The following is a 15,027-nucleotide window of genomic DNA, read 5'->3' on the forward strand; positions in this document are numbered from 1 at the left end:
TAAGAATTTAAGAATTTAAGAATTTAAGAATTTAAGAATTTAAGAATTTAAGAATTTAAGAATTTAAGAATTTAAGAATTTAAGAATTTAAGAATTTAAGAATTTAAGAATTTAAGAATTTAAGAATTTAAGAATTTAAGAATTTAAGAATTTAAGAATTTAAGAATTTAAGAATTTAAGAATTTAAGAATTTAAGAATTTAAGAATTTAAGAATTTAAGAATTTAAGAATTTAAGAATTTAAGAATTTAAGAATTTAAGAATTTAAGAATTTAAGAATTTAAGAATTTAAGAATTTAAGAATTTAAGAATTTAAGAATTTAAGAATTTAAGAATTTAAGAATTCAAGAATTCAAGAATTTTTTTTTGCGAATTTTGAGATTTTTGTTTTTTTTTTGTTTGCAAAATTGTTTTAAATTTTATATTTTTTAGTTTTCAAATATTGTTTTTTTAATTTTGATTTTTTTTTAAATTTGATTTTTTCTATAAATTTTGAATTTTTGATTTTTAAGTTTTTTGGAGATTTTTAAAATTCTGAATTTAGAAATTTTGGATTATTTTAATTACGATTTTGGAAATAATCTGAATTTTAATAATATGAATGAAATAATCTGAATTTTAAAAAATTGTTTAGAAAAACTATTAAAATATAAAAAAAAGTTTCGAATTGATGAAATTTGAATTTTGAATAATGAAGCATTAATTTTTGAATGTTCTGATCTTTTTATTTTTCGCCAAAAATGTTTAAATTTTGAAAAAAACATTACTCAAAACTCAAAAGAAATTACATATTCAGAGGCGGACATATTAAGAAATGAGTTAAGTGTAGTAATAATTTTATTTGAGAAATTCTCAACCATACATTTAAAAAATAATCTCTACATAATCTTCATCGAAATTTTTCGACGGTTCGTATTAAGAAAATACAAACATTTTCAGAAAAAAAATCTATTAATGAGAAATTTTCATTGCAATCAATGGAAAAAAAAACAAATTTGCGTAATTCTTGAAAATATTTTTCTTAATAACTTGAAAGTAATTCTTTATAATAAATTAATAAACATTGTGACCAGTCAGAACAGGATCTTGTTGGCTACTTGGCAACATTTTTAATTCTCATTTCGAAGATGTTCTGATATTTAACAGGAATTTTAAAATTTCATTAATCAAAATATGTTTTTTGAAAACTTGATAGTAATTTCAGATGTTCACTGGTTCCCTGATCCAGAAGATTTAAAACGGGTTCCTGTTGGTCACCTGGCCACATTTCTGATTCTGATTTCAAATAAATTGTGATTTTTTTCCAAAAATCAGTATTTTTTTTTAAATTAATAAAAATTGTGACCAGTCAGAACAGGTTCTCGATGGCCACTTGACAACATTTATATTTCTAATTTTAAATAAATTCAGATTTTCCAGCAATTTAAATAAAAATTAAATATGCTTTATTAAAATTAATTAAAAAAATCAAATGTTCTGGGACTGGTTCCCTAATCCAGAACATTTAATACGGGTTTTTGTTAGTCACCTGGCCACATTTCTGATTCTTATTTTGAATAAATTCTGCTATTTCTAGAAAACTAGAAAATTTCCTAATTAAATTATGCTTTTTTTTAAATCAATAAACATTTCAAGTGACTACTGGTTCCCTGATCCGGAACATTGAAAATGGGTTTTCATTGGCCACTTGGAAACATTTCTGATTCTGTTTTCAAATAAATTGTGATTTTTTCCAAAATTTTTAAAAAAATCTGTAAAATAAATATATTTTTTTTAAAAATAATAAAAATTGTGACTAGTCAGAATAGGTTCTCGTTGGCCACTTGACAACATTTTCAATTCTGATTTCAAATAAATTTAGATTTTCCAAGAAATCTAGAAAATTTCATAATTGAAATATGCTTTATAAAATAAACAAAACAAAAAGTCAAGTAAACACTGGTTCCCTGATCCGGAACAGTTGGCCACTTGGCAACATTTTGATTTCTAATTTTAAATATATTCTAATTTTTACAGGAATTTTAAAATTTCATTAATCAAAATATGTTTTTGAAAACATGATAAAAATTTCAAATGTTCACTGGTTCTCTAATCCGGATTATTTAAAGCGGGTTCCTGTTGGTCACCTGGCCACATTTCTGATTCTGATTTTGAATAAATTCAGATTTTTCTAGAAAACTAGAAAATTTCCTTATTAAAATATGCTTTTTTTAATTAATAAACATTTCAAATAACCACTGGTTCCCTGAACCGGAACATTCAGAATGGGTTTCCGTTGGCCACTTGGCAATTTTACTAAATCTGATTTTAAATAAACTGTGATTTTTTCCAAAACTTTAAAACAAATCAGTAAAATAAATATATATTTTTTAAATTAATAAACATTGTGACCAGTCAGAACAGGTTCACGTTGGCCACTTGGCAAAATTTTGAAGTATGATTTAAAATAAATTTAGATTTTTCTAGAAATCTAGAAATATTCTTAATTAAAAAAATGTTTTTTATTTAATTAATAAACTTTTTATGTGATTTCTGGTTCCCTGATCCGGATCAGTCAGAACAGATTCTCGTTGGCCACTTGACAACATTTTCAATTCTGATTTCAAATAAATTCAGATTTTTCTAGAAATCTAGAAAATTTCTAAATTAAAATATGCCAAGTGACCACTGGCTCGCTGATCCGGAACAGTCGGCCACTTGGCATCATTTTTATTTCTTATTCTAAATACATTCAGATTTTCCAGGGATTTAAAAATTTCATTAATTAAAATATGCATTTTTAAAATTAATTAAAAATTCAAATTTCCTCTGGTAACATGATCCGAAACATTCAGAACGAGTTCCCGTAGGCCACTTGGCAATATTTCTAATTCTGATATCGAATATGTTCCTAATTTTTACAGGAATTTTTAAATTTCATTAATCTAAACATGTTTTTTGAAAACTTGATAAAAACTTCAAATGTTCACTGGTTCCCTAATCCAGAACATTTAAAACGGGTTCCTGTTGGTTACCTGGGCATATTTCTGATTCTGATTTTAAATAATTCTGATTTTTGTAGAAAACTAGAAAATTTCCTGATTAAATTATGCTATTTTAAATTAATACACATTTCAAGTGACCACTGGTTCCCTGATCCGGAATATTCAGAACGGGTTCCCGTTGGCCACTTGGCCACATTTCTGATTTTGATTTTGAATCAATTCAGATTTTTTCCAGATACATTGAAAATGTCTTAATAAAAACTGCTTCATAACATTAATAAAAAATATATAATTTCCACAGGTTCCCTGATCCGGAACATTCAGAGCAGGTTCCCGTTGGCCACTTGGCCATGTTTTTGTGGTAATATGAATATGAAGTAGCAAAGAATGCTTCAACAACACCTTTATTTATATTTCGGATTAATTCATATTTTTTCCAGAAACCTTGAAAATTTCTTAATAAAAAACTGCCTTTAAAATTAAAAAAATGTCAAAAGTCCACTGGTTCCATGATCCGGAACATTCAGAACAGGTTACCGTTGGCCACTTGGCCACATTTCTGATTTTGATTTTGAATCAATTCAGATTTTTTCCAGATACATTGAAAATGTCTTAATAAAAACTGCTTCATAACATTAATAAAAAATATATAATTTCCACAGGTTCCCTGATCCGGAACATTTAGAGCAGGTTCATATGTTATTAATTTTGGCTATGGAACTTCTATGCCAAATTTTAGCCAAATCGAAGTACTTTTGTTCTGAAACCTGCTGATTTGACGTGGAATCGCTGATATTTAAAATTGTCAACGCTGCCATATTTTCAAGCACTTTTTAGTTATTTGTCATATTGGTCTTGCCTATAACATAACCACTCTCACCTTCCTCTTGAGATTTGTGTAGATACTTTTTGATATTCTTATTGCATGTTTTTTTTCAATCGATAATTTTTGCTTGTGTGTTTTCGAAAAGTTTGTTGTCTATTTTTGTTTGGTACTGGTACATTTAATTAGTAATTCCTTATTTCTTTTATGCTGTTTTTATCATATGCTTGCCATACCTAAGGAGTTATTAGACTACAACAAACAAACAAACATACTTTTTGACAGTTTGACAGCTTGCCATGTTTTCGAGTTTGGCACTAACTGTCATCTAACATCTAACTGTCAAACACAAAAAAGTGCAAGTTTGTTTGTTTGTTTGCCATAGTCTAATAGCTCCTTAATTGCTATTTGTGTTGTTTGTCTAATTCTGATAACGCATAACCTTTTGTTCCGTGTACACTGAAATAAATCCCCGTTTCAATCCCATCGAAATATCTAACCTCATTTCCTCCACCCACAAAAAAAAAAACAACAGACGATTCCCGGTGGGAGACGGTCGCCCGAACCACCAACGGTCCCATCCAGGAGTTCACCGTCAGCTTCCAGAGCTTGCTGCCCTCGACGGCGTACAAATTCCGCGTGATCGCGTACAACCGGTACGGCATCAGCTGTCCGGTGTACTCGGACGACGCGATCCTGACGCCGTCGAAGCTGTACCTCGAGTACGGATACCTGCAGCAGAAGCCGTTCTACCGGCAGACCTGGTTCATGGTGGCGCTGGCCGCCACTTCGATCATCATCATCATCATGGTCATTGCGGTGCTGTGCGTCAAGAGCAAGAGTTACAAGTATAAGCGTGAGTATTTAGCTAAAATAGCCAAAAAATCGTCTAAACTAACAAGATTTTCCCAACGTTTTCACAGAGGAAGCCCAAAAGACCCTGGAGGAATCGATGGCGATGTCGATCGACGAGCGGCAAGAGCTGGCGCTGGAACTGTACCGATCGCGGCACGGCGTAACGAGCCAGAACGGAACGTTGAACGGGACGAGCACGCTGGGCAGGAGGACGGGAACGATCCTGGGGGGAAGCAGAAAGCCGCAGACGTCGGCGGCGGCGGCCGCTTCGCTGGGGAAGAGTCCGCCGCGGCCATCGCCGGCGTCGGTGGCGTACCACAGCGACGAGGAGAGCCTGAAGTGCTACGACGAGAATCCGGACGACAGCAGCGTGACGGAGAAGCCGTCGGAAGTGAGCTCGAGCGATTCGCAGGTGAGTTTTAAGGATTGAAGATTGGGATTTGAGTACCTTTTTTTATATTTTAAGAAATTAAGTGTTCTAAAATTTGTTGTTTTTTGTTATTTGCCATCACAAATAATCTTTCTAAAATTCACATTTGTTCTCTTGTTTATTTTAAATTTTTGGTCCTTTGATCTACCTTATAATAAAAAGCAATTCCATGCCGAATAGGGAATCGGTTGTACCCGACCCTCCAGCTCTATGAGAACTCTGTTAGAATCCTGCTAGAGCGTCGTGACTGGGTTGCATCCTACAAAAAGTGGTCAAAGACAAACTCGTAAGAAATTGGATGGGCTCTCTCTAAAAAAAATACACTTAAATAAAAAAAAACACTCCACTTGTATGACGTTGTTCTGTTTAAATGTAAAATTTGAAAATAATTTCACTATTTTTTTTTGTTCAAATTTGTTTGTAAAAATATCCTTAGATGTTGCAAAAAGCCTCACGAAAAATACAGGATGGAGCAACTTTCCTTAAATAATACAAAAATCATTTATAAAAACTGTAGTTGCATTGTTAATTTGATTTTGGTTAACCGCGGTGGATTTTCTTGAAATAATTCGAACTGTCAAAAATCCACCAAAGCATCTATAAGGCTTTCTAGGCCCAGTGAAAAAAATATAATTTTACTCAAAAATGACGAACTCCTCGTCACAGTGTTCTGATGCAAACAATGATCGAGCTGTAGCTGTCACAGCCCTGCGAAGTATGTTGGCTGACATATCGGGCAGTCAGTCAAAAAAACCAGCTAGAAGTCGCCTGACAAAAAATTCTTGCTAGAAAGAGATAGGAAACCTGATGCAAACAAACGTCCAGCTGTCATGTAAGCATACTTTGAATGTGTTGGTAAATTTCTGACTAGAAAGCCTTATAGATGGTATACCACATTTCAAAAGTATCCATGGATACTTTTGAAATGTGGTATAGGGAGTGTTCTTTTATTACGTAACGCGAAAAATCGGACTTTTAGACCCCCTCCCCCCCCCTCGTAACAAAATTTCCATACAAATTTTAAAAATTTTGTATGGAGCGTAACACGGCCTCCGACCCCCCTACCCCCCTACTGCGTTACGTAATAAAAGAACGCTCCCATACCATCTATAGATGCTTTGGTGGATTTTTGACAGTTCGAATTATTTCAAGAAAATCCACCGCGGTTAACCAAAATCAAATTAACAATACAACTTGTTTTTTTAAGTGGTCTAAGCATACACAATTTTCAAAAATCGGTCTCGGGAATTGGTTCTCCAGACCATTTTTATAAAAAAAAGTCTCAATATTGATTATTGTCATGAGTCCAATTCTTGTGAAGATACAGTGGTTTTTAAAATAAAAATGTCGTTTTTTGGAAAGCTCGTCCAATTTCCTATAAGTTTGCCTTACAACGAGTTGAATTGAAATGCTGTCAAGTGCAAACTTATGGGACATTGAAAGAGCACTCCAGTAAACATATTTACGAGGATCAAATCTGTCTCATAGAAATGGCCAAAAACCACCGAAAAATGAACAACGTTTCGCTTCCTTAGATACCCAATGGCCTATATTGGACCTATATTGGAAATTATGAAAATTTGAGTATTTTCGCAACAAAAAAACGGTATTTTGTTAAAATTTTAGTGTTTTACCAAAAAAAAAAAAAAAAAAGAACTAACTCTAATAAATGTGAAAAAGCATACCAAATTTCGCTTCATTTGGAAATTTGGGATTTTTCTAAATATACGGTTTTAACATACTACATTATCAAAAAACATATACTTAGTGAAAGTGCTGATAGAATTTTCGCTTTGCTTTCAAGGCAAATTTACAGGACATTTTTGATCTTCTTTACAAAAAAATAAATAAAATAATATTGTGTTGATATAACTATTAAACGGTGCCTAATATTAAAATTTCCTGTAAAAATTACAAACTTGATTCAACTTTTAAAAGTTAAGTAAAACAAACCTATTTCATCGTTTAAAAATTAATCATTGCTTTTTCAGAAAATTGGCAACACTGAAATTCGACCGAAAATATGGCGTTTTTTTTTGTCATCTTAACACCACCTAAACTCCCAAACCCAAAGAAGTAAGGAGATTTTCGTACATTTAAAAGTTTCTAACAAAAAAAATCGCACTTCACTTTTAAGGTTTTTAACCCTTTTAATGAAAAAATAGTTTTTGTTGAGTTTTTTTTTTCAGAGATTTCTTTGCTAAATTATTGCCTAAAACAGTAAAATTAAAACATTAAAAAATATAAACTATGGTTTCAACAATCCGGTGAATACACATATTTTTAAGTACAACTTATATATCATTGCACGTCTGCTTCCATAGGGGGATGGCGTCGCTATTTTTAGACCACGTTTTCCACTTTTTCTCATCGAAACCGACTACTTTATCGACTTCATTTTGCTGGGCGAGATAGGACGCCGTCTATTTTTAGACGATGACTCAGCACTTTTCCACTCTTGCGCTTAAAAAACCAGGTGGCAGCACGATGTAACGCCACGTCCCTATTGAAATTTCAAAGTTTTTTTTTGAAAACAAATTGTTTTGCCAATAATTTTTCGAGGAAAAATTGACAAGGGGGTGACCTAAACTTTGGAATAATATTTTAAAATCCATTAATTAAAAACTTTGGAGTTTAAAAATTCCAGTAATTTAAAAATTCTTAATTCAAAACTCATTGAGATTTTTTTTAAAGTAGTTTCTATGGGTTTTTATCGCCGATAGTGGACGAAAACGCATTTACTTAAATTTATCTAGAATGGACTTAATATGGTTGAATTATTTTAAATTTTCAATGCTTTCACAAAAAATATATTTTTTGAATATCTAGTTATTTTCAAAATACAATATGTACTCAAAATTGTTCACAATATACCGTATTTTTTCGAAAGTACTAAAATTTAAAAAAAAAATGCGATATCAAACGAAGCTAATTCGGTTTGCTTTTTCAGATTAAAAGTTTTTTTTAAATACTTTTTTTTTAACATCGTATTTTTCGAAAGTACTCCATTAAATTTGCAGTATGGGTAACAAAAGAAGCGCAATTTTGTATGCTTTTTAACTATATTAGAGTTATTTGTTTGAAAATGCTAGAATTTTCACAAATTAATATTTTCTAATAATATACTAATATTTTCAAAATATGCAAAATGGGTATCAAACGAAGCGTAACTTTGTTTGCTTTTTCACTTTATTTAAGCATTTTTTTTGTAAAATATAAAAAAATAACAAAATATTAAATTTATCGAAAATACAAAAAAAATATCTAAATATGCAATATGGGTGCTAAACGAAGCCAAATTTTATTTACTATTTAACATTATTTAAGATTTTTTTTTGTAAAATATAATTTTTTTTCATAAAATGCCATTATTTTTTGTATTGTACTCCGTTGTTAAAAATAATAGACATGCAATTTTAAGGTACGTTTGATGTTGTTTTTGAATCTGCAATAGGAAGAAGGGACATTTTTTCACCCAGAATAAAATTTTCATTTAATTTTTTTTTGTATTTTTTTTACAGTGCAACAATGTTGTACAATGTTGTAAAGCAGACAATTACAAAATTGTTGATGTATAAATAAAATCAAATTTGCTATCAAAAAGTACTTTAGTGAAATTTTGATAAAGTGCACCGTTTTCAAGTTATAGCCAATTTTATGTAACTTTTTTGAAAATAGTCGCAGTTATTGATTTTTTTAAAATAGTGCCCATGTTTGCCCACCACTGAAAAAAATATTTTTGAAAAGCTGAGAAAATTCTCTATTTTTTGCTTTTTTGAACTTTGTTGATACGACCCTTATTTGCTGAGATATTGCCATGCAAAGGTTTAAAAATAGGAACAACCCACCATTTTCTAATGTCGATATCTCAGCAACTAATGGTCCAATTTACAATGTTAAAATATGAAACATTCGTGAAATTTTCCAATCTTTAAAAAAATATATATTTTTTTAATGGATACTAACATTTCAAAAGTGCCAAACATTCAATATTACGCCCTTTTGAATTGTTAGTCTTGATTTTAAAATGTTGAAAGTTAGTTTTTAATTTTTGTTACTTTGTTTTGTACTTTGATCCCGATTATACGATTATTCGAAACAAACATTGTGTTTAAAAAAAAACTATTTCATTAAAAGTTAAAATGTGATTGAAAATAGTAATTTCGTCAAAATGTTTTATAGCCTGAGCCTCAAACTAGTTTTGCACTTAAAAACCGTCTGCCTCGGGATTCGAACTCATGAAATTTAGGTTCTTATCTGAGCATCTGATTCTGAAAGACCAAAATTTATTCAAATTTAATTGAAATTGGAGGAAAAGTTGTTGAAAACCCATTTGAAACATTATTATAGAGCAATTCCAGCCCAAAATAGGAATTTTTTGTGAAAATAGCCTAACATGTTACAAAAAGACTCACGAAAAATGCAGGATTGACTCAAATAAAAAAAATAAAAATAAACATTTACTGAAACTGTTTTTTTTTTTTTTTCAAAAGTGCTCTAAACATCAACATTTTCAAAAACCGAACACGAGAGTCGATTCTCCAGACAATTTTACTTAAAGTCTCCATATTGACCACTGTCCTAAGTCCAATCTTTGTGAAGTTACAGCGGTTTTAGAAATAAAAATGTTGGAAAAATGGGTTTTTTGATGGTTTTTGACTTGATTTTTCAATCTCGAAAATATTTCTATCGGAAAGCTCGTCCAATTTCCCATAAATTTGTCTTTGAACACAAAAATTTCAAATTTTCAGAATCAAGAAGATCTTTTTGAAAGGACTGAAAACACTTAATTTGGACTTTTTCTAATAAAGCCATTTTCATCAATAAATTTAAATCCAAAAATTAACCCAAATTCCATTTCCTCTCTCCCCTTCCCCGCCAGGCCTCCGAAAGCGAGAACGAGAGCGTCCGCTCGGACCCGCACTCGTTCGTGAACCACTACGCCAACGTGAACGACTCGCTGCGGCAGTCCTGGAAGCGCCAGAAGCCCGTCCGCAACTACTCGAGCTACACGGACTCGGAGCCGGAGGGCAGCGCCGTCATGTCCCTGAACGGGGGCCAGATCATCATGAACAACATGGCCCGGTCGCGGGCGCCGCTGCCCGGCTTCAGCTCCTTCGTATGACCCTCGTCCTGTGAGGGCATCCTGATGGACGAGCTGGACGCGCGGTTGAAGACCAGGACGACGACGATGGTGGCGAATGGCGGCGGCGGGAAGGTTCACCACTGTCCGCACCATGCCGCGGTCATCGTGGGCAGTCGCAGCGAGAACCAGCTCGCGTCCTGATAGCTAGGAGTAGGTGACGGAGGGAAACTTGCTTGTGATACAAACGTTTTACAACTGAACATTTAGACGAGAAGACGCGAATTTTTTTTTTCGAGGAAGAGCGAGTGAGAAGCTGAGTGTGTGTGTGAGGGAGAGAGCGCGTTTTCGAATAATGCATAATCAAACAAAATGTGACTGATTTTTTTTAAAAGCAAAAACAAAAAGCGTTCTTTAACATTCCAACGCCCAAGGCTCCAAAAAAGTTGGAACGGTAACTTCAACTCGCTGGTTCTCGAGTATAACTCAACCAATCAAGATGATTCTTCTTTCTAATGATTTGTTAGGATGTCTATATAATTCTAGAACTTTGCAGAACTCAATTTGATCAAATCTTTAATTTTTGCGATCAAAAACATCGTTCCAACTTTTTTTTTCGCGAGTAAAAAAAAATTCGCTTAAAATTCCGCGGAGGCAGTCGTTTTAAAAAAGGTGGAACGATGTTTTCGGTCGCAGAAATTACAGATTTGTTCAAATCAAGTTCTGCAAAATTTTGGGATCATCTAGACATTCTTACAAATCCCTGGAAACAAGAATCGTCCCGAATGGTTGAGTTATGTCCGAGAACCAGCGAGTTGAAGTTGCCGTTCCAACTTTTTTGGGAGGCTTGGGCGTCCGTGTAAGTTGGACATGCGTTGGGCGTTCCAGTGTTAAAGGGTAAGATTTAGTTTCGAGCCGAATTTGTATTAGTTTTCTACACCGTCTTTAAAGAGAAAACTTTCCACGCGCGATGCGATCAAGTACACGATATGATAGGGTTTTTTTTTGTGGAGAGAAAGTCTAAATCACACAACCGACACAAGGATTGCTGTTATGTACAATACCAATACGACCGCTGAAATTAATCGAGGTTAGGAAATTAGTTAGTGGAATAAGTGTAGAACAGAAAGAGCCATAAGATGTAAGTAGGTAGATTACGGGCGCTGCTAGAAAAAGTGTGGAGAACTACTTGATTTTAACAAAAAAAAAAGAAGGAATATTTACTGGAAAAAGTTAGTTTAAAAAAAACGAGCAATTCTGCTGAGGGTGAGTAAACTTTGTGGAAAATTGACTGAAAGTTTGTGAGTTTTTTCTTGGCTAACATTTTATTTATGTCTACACAAGTTGCTTTTAAATTATCCAAATTGTATCTTGAGGACTATAGGAATTAACTGTTTTCATTTTAATTATAGAAAAAAACAGCTTCAAGATTATTTCATATTTTGTTCTCTTAAACTTAAACAAATCACTTTTTTTATAAAATTAAATGTAAACGAAACTTAAAAATCCCTATTTTAAAAGATCCTTTAATCTAAAATCTAAATGAAACTGATTTTTGAAAATAAAAAAAATACTCTGATTGAGTTTAAAACAAACAAAAAAACTACAGTAACAAGAACAGTTTAAAAAAATATATTTATTTAGTTTGGAAAAACTAAATAAAATAATTCAGAAATCTAAAAACAAAAAAAAATCCAAAAATGTTTTAAGATCTTAAAAACTTTTTGAAATCCTTCAAAAACATTAAAACTATTTTTAAATCTTAAAATTTTTGAAAATTTATAAAAATAAGTTCAAAATAATTAAAAATTCTCAATAAAGTTTTAAAGTTCTTTATTTTTTTAAATCATAAAAATTATTGAAATTTATTAACAAATCATTTAAAAAACATTAATTGTTTCTTGAAATTGAAAAAAAAAAATCTAAAATTGTTTAAAAATTAATATTTTCAAAAATTCCTTTTTTTTAATTCTTAAAATTTCTGAAAAAATAATAAATGAAATCTTAAAACAAAACAAAATCCAAAAATGTTTAATGATCTTTAAAACTTTTTGAAATTCTTTTAAAACATGAAATATATTTTTGAGCCCTGAAATTTTTGAAAATTTATAAAAAAAAGTTCAAAATTATTGAATTTTTTTTTGGAAATCAATCATTTTTTTTAATTCTTAAAAAATTTACCAAAATCTCAAAAAAAAATTAATATTCTAAATTTTTTTAAAATTTATTAAAAAATGTTTTGAAAAGGTTTTTTTTGAATTACTAAGGCCGTTGCAAATATTTTTTGAAGTTTATGTCCCTCGGCTCTGACCAAAGTCGAGGGGGGGGGGGGGGGCAACTTTGAAGGGGGGCGACATAAACTTTGAAAAATATTTGCAACGGCCTAAATTTAAAAAAAATATTTTTTTAGGTTTTTGAAATTTCAGCAAAAATTATTTAAAAAATCTTAAAACAAAACAAAATCCAAAAATGTTTAAAGATCAAAAAAACTTTTTGAAATTCTTTTAAAACATTAAAATTATTTCAAATCCTAAAATTTTTGAAAGTTCATAAAAAATCAAAATTGTTAATGGTTCTTAATTTTTTTTATTTCTTTTTATCTTAAAAATTCTTAAAATTTCTTAAAAAATCATTAGAAAAAGGTATTTTTTGAAAATGTGAGATTTTTTCTAAATTCTTAATTGTAAAAAATGATACATCTTATAAATTTTTTAAAAATTCTTTTTTTTTTAAATTCCTCAAATTTCTGAAAAAAATTAAACATTTAAAACGTAAAATTTTTTATTTTTTAAAAGTTCTTAAAAATCATTATTATTATTTTTTAAACTTGAATTTAAATTTAAATTAAATAAATAATTTTAAAGTAAAAATACTTTATTTTTTAACTCCTGCAAATTATATTTTTTGATTCAAAAAAATATTTTTTTTTAAATTCTTAAAATTTTCTTAAAAACTCTGATTTTGTTTAAGGTAAAAATTCTTCAAAATTCTTCAAAATTGTTTAAAACTGGAAAAAACTTTTTAAAACCATAAAAACTCTTTGAAAACATCTTAAAATTTCTTTAAAAACTTTAAAGTCCCTTATTTAAAAAATATCTTTGAATTTGTTTAATGCTTTCAAAATCTTAAGAATTCTACAATCTTCTTTCAAATTTTAATAATAAGGTTTTTTTTTAATTCTGCCGAACGTCTAAGAATTTGTAAACTTTCTTTAAAATTATCTTTTTTGTAATATTATATTTGAAAAATTCTTGAAAATGTTATTGAAAAAAGTCAATAATATTTTTTTTGTTTTTCAAATTCTGTAAAATTTTAATTATTTTTTTAATAACATTTTCAGATTTTTTTTTCAAAATTTCAAACAGAATAAAAAACTTGGAGATATTCTAAATCTTATAATTCTTTTGTTTTTTGATCAAAAAAAATATTTGTCATAATTTCAAATTTGTTATATTTTTTTCCGAATTTTTATAATAAATGAAATTATTTAATGTTCTTTCTTATCTTTCTTTACATTGTTGAAGAATTTTCGTAGCTTATATAAAAAAAAATTTATCTGTTTTGTATTTTATTTCATTTCTTAATTTTTTATGAAGAAATTTTTTTTTGATTTTTTAAAAGTGTTTTTATGAAATATATTGCAAGATTTTTTTTATTCTTTTTTTTTTTTGATGAATTATTCTGAATTTTGAAGAATTTCTAGGAAATTCAATGTTTTTGATGTTCGCAATATTGTAAAAGTTGGAATTAGTTTTAAGATTTTTGTTGATATAAAAAAATCAAAATTTACTTTGAAAATTGCAAAAGAAAGCTTCAATTTTTTTTAAAACTATTCAATAATCATGATTATTTCTTTATTTTTTTTAATTCTTAAAAAAAATCAACAATTTGTAACATTTCTGCTGATTCTTAAATTTTTTATTAAGGATCTTTAGAATTTGGAAAAAGCTTTAAAAAATTAAACAAAAAAAAACTCACACAGTAAAAATTAATAATATAAGTTCGTCCATGATAAAAGGAAAATAGGTATGTCAATATTTTTCGCATTTCTTAAACTAAATAGGTAGTTTTTTAATTTTTGTTTAAGTTGAACTTGATTTTTGAAATTATTAATTGTAATCTTAATAGGTAGTTTAAGAAATTCGAAAAAAATATTGAAATATTTGCCTTTTATTATTTTTTTTACTGTGTGAGGTTATTTAAAAAAAAAAATAAATAAATATTCCAGAAATCATAGAGTTTCTAAGAGTATTTGATTTTTGATAATTTCTTTTAAAAAACATTTAAATATTACGAAAAATTTGAAGAATGCGTAAAACTAATACTTAAAAATCTAGAAAGTTTTACAAAATTTTAGATATATATTTTTTTTATTTCTGGAAGGTTTAAAGAAACTCTTGTTTACAAAGTGTGTGTGCCTGGGTTCGATCCCAGACGGTCCCGGTGGCATTTTTCGAGACGAGATTTGTCTGATCACGCCTTCCGTCGGACGGGAAGTAAATGTTGGCCCCGGACTAACCAAAAGGTTAGGTCGTTAGCTCAGTCCAGGTGTAGGAGTCGTCTCCCTGGGTCCTGCCTCGGTGAAGTCGCTGGTAGGCAGTTGGACTAACAATCCAAAGGTCGTCAGTTCGAATCCCGGGGTGGATGGAAGCTAAGGTGTAAAAAGAGGTTTGCAATTGCCTCAACAATCAAGCCTTCGGACACTTAGTTTCGAGTAGGAATCTCGCAATCGAGAACGCCAAGGCAATGCTGTAGAGCGAATAATTTGATTTGATTTTTTTTGATTTGTTTGCAAAGTATAGTAGTTTCTTCCGTAATGTATTTTCAAGCTAGTAATTCAAAATAAACTTTTT

At 29.9% G+C, this 15,027-nt stretch overlaps 1 protein-coding gene across 5 annotated transcripts in view; it reads left to right on the top strand.

The window, feature by feature from the left end:
• LOC120425317 (protein sidekick) overlaps positions 1-11,387 on the top strand; it is a 157,473-nt gene extending 146,086 nt beyond the window's left edge. For all 5 annotated transcript variants that reach the window (XM_039589789.2, XM_039589792.2, XM_039589793.2 and 2 more), the window contains 3 exons: positions 4,342-4,662; positions 4,730-5,073; positions 9,974-11,387. In XM_039589789.2, coding sequence (XP_039445723.1) covers positions 4,342-4,662; positions 4,730-5,073; positions 9,974-10,216 — 908 coding nt within the window. In that variant the 3' untranslated portion in view covers positions 10,217-11,387. The remainder of the gene's footprint in view (positions 1-4,341; positions 4,663-4,729; positions 5,074-9,973) is intronic.
• The last annotated feature ends 3,640 nt before the right edge of the window (positions 11,388-15,027 follow it).

The sequence above is a fragment of the Culex pipiens genome, chromosome 1 (assembly GCF_016801865.2).
Source record: "Culex pipiens pallens isolate TS chromosome 1, TS_CPP_V2, whole genome shotgun sequence".
Lineage (NCBI taxonomy): Eukaryota > Metazoa > Arthropoda > Insecta > Diptera > Culicidae > Culex > Culex pipiens.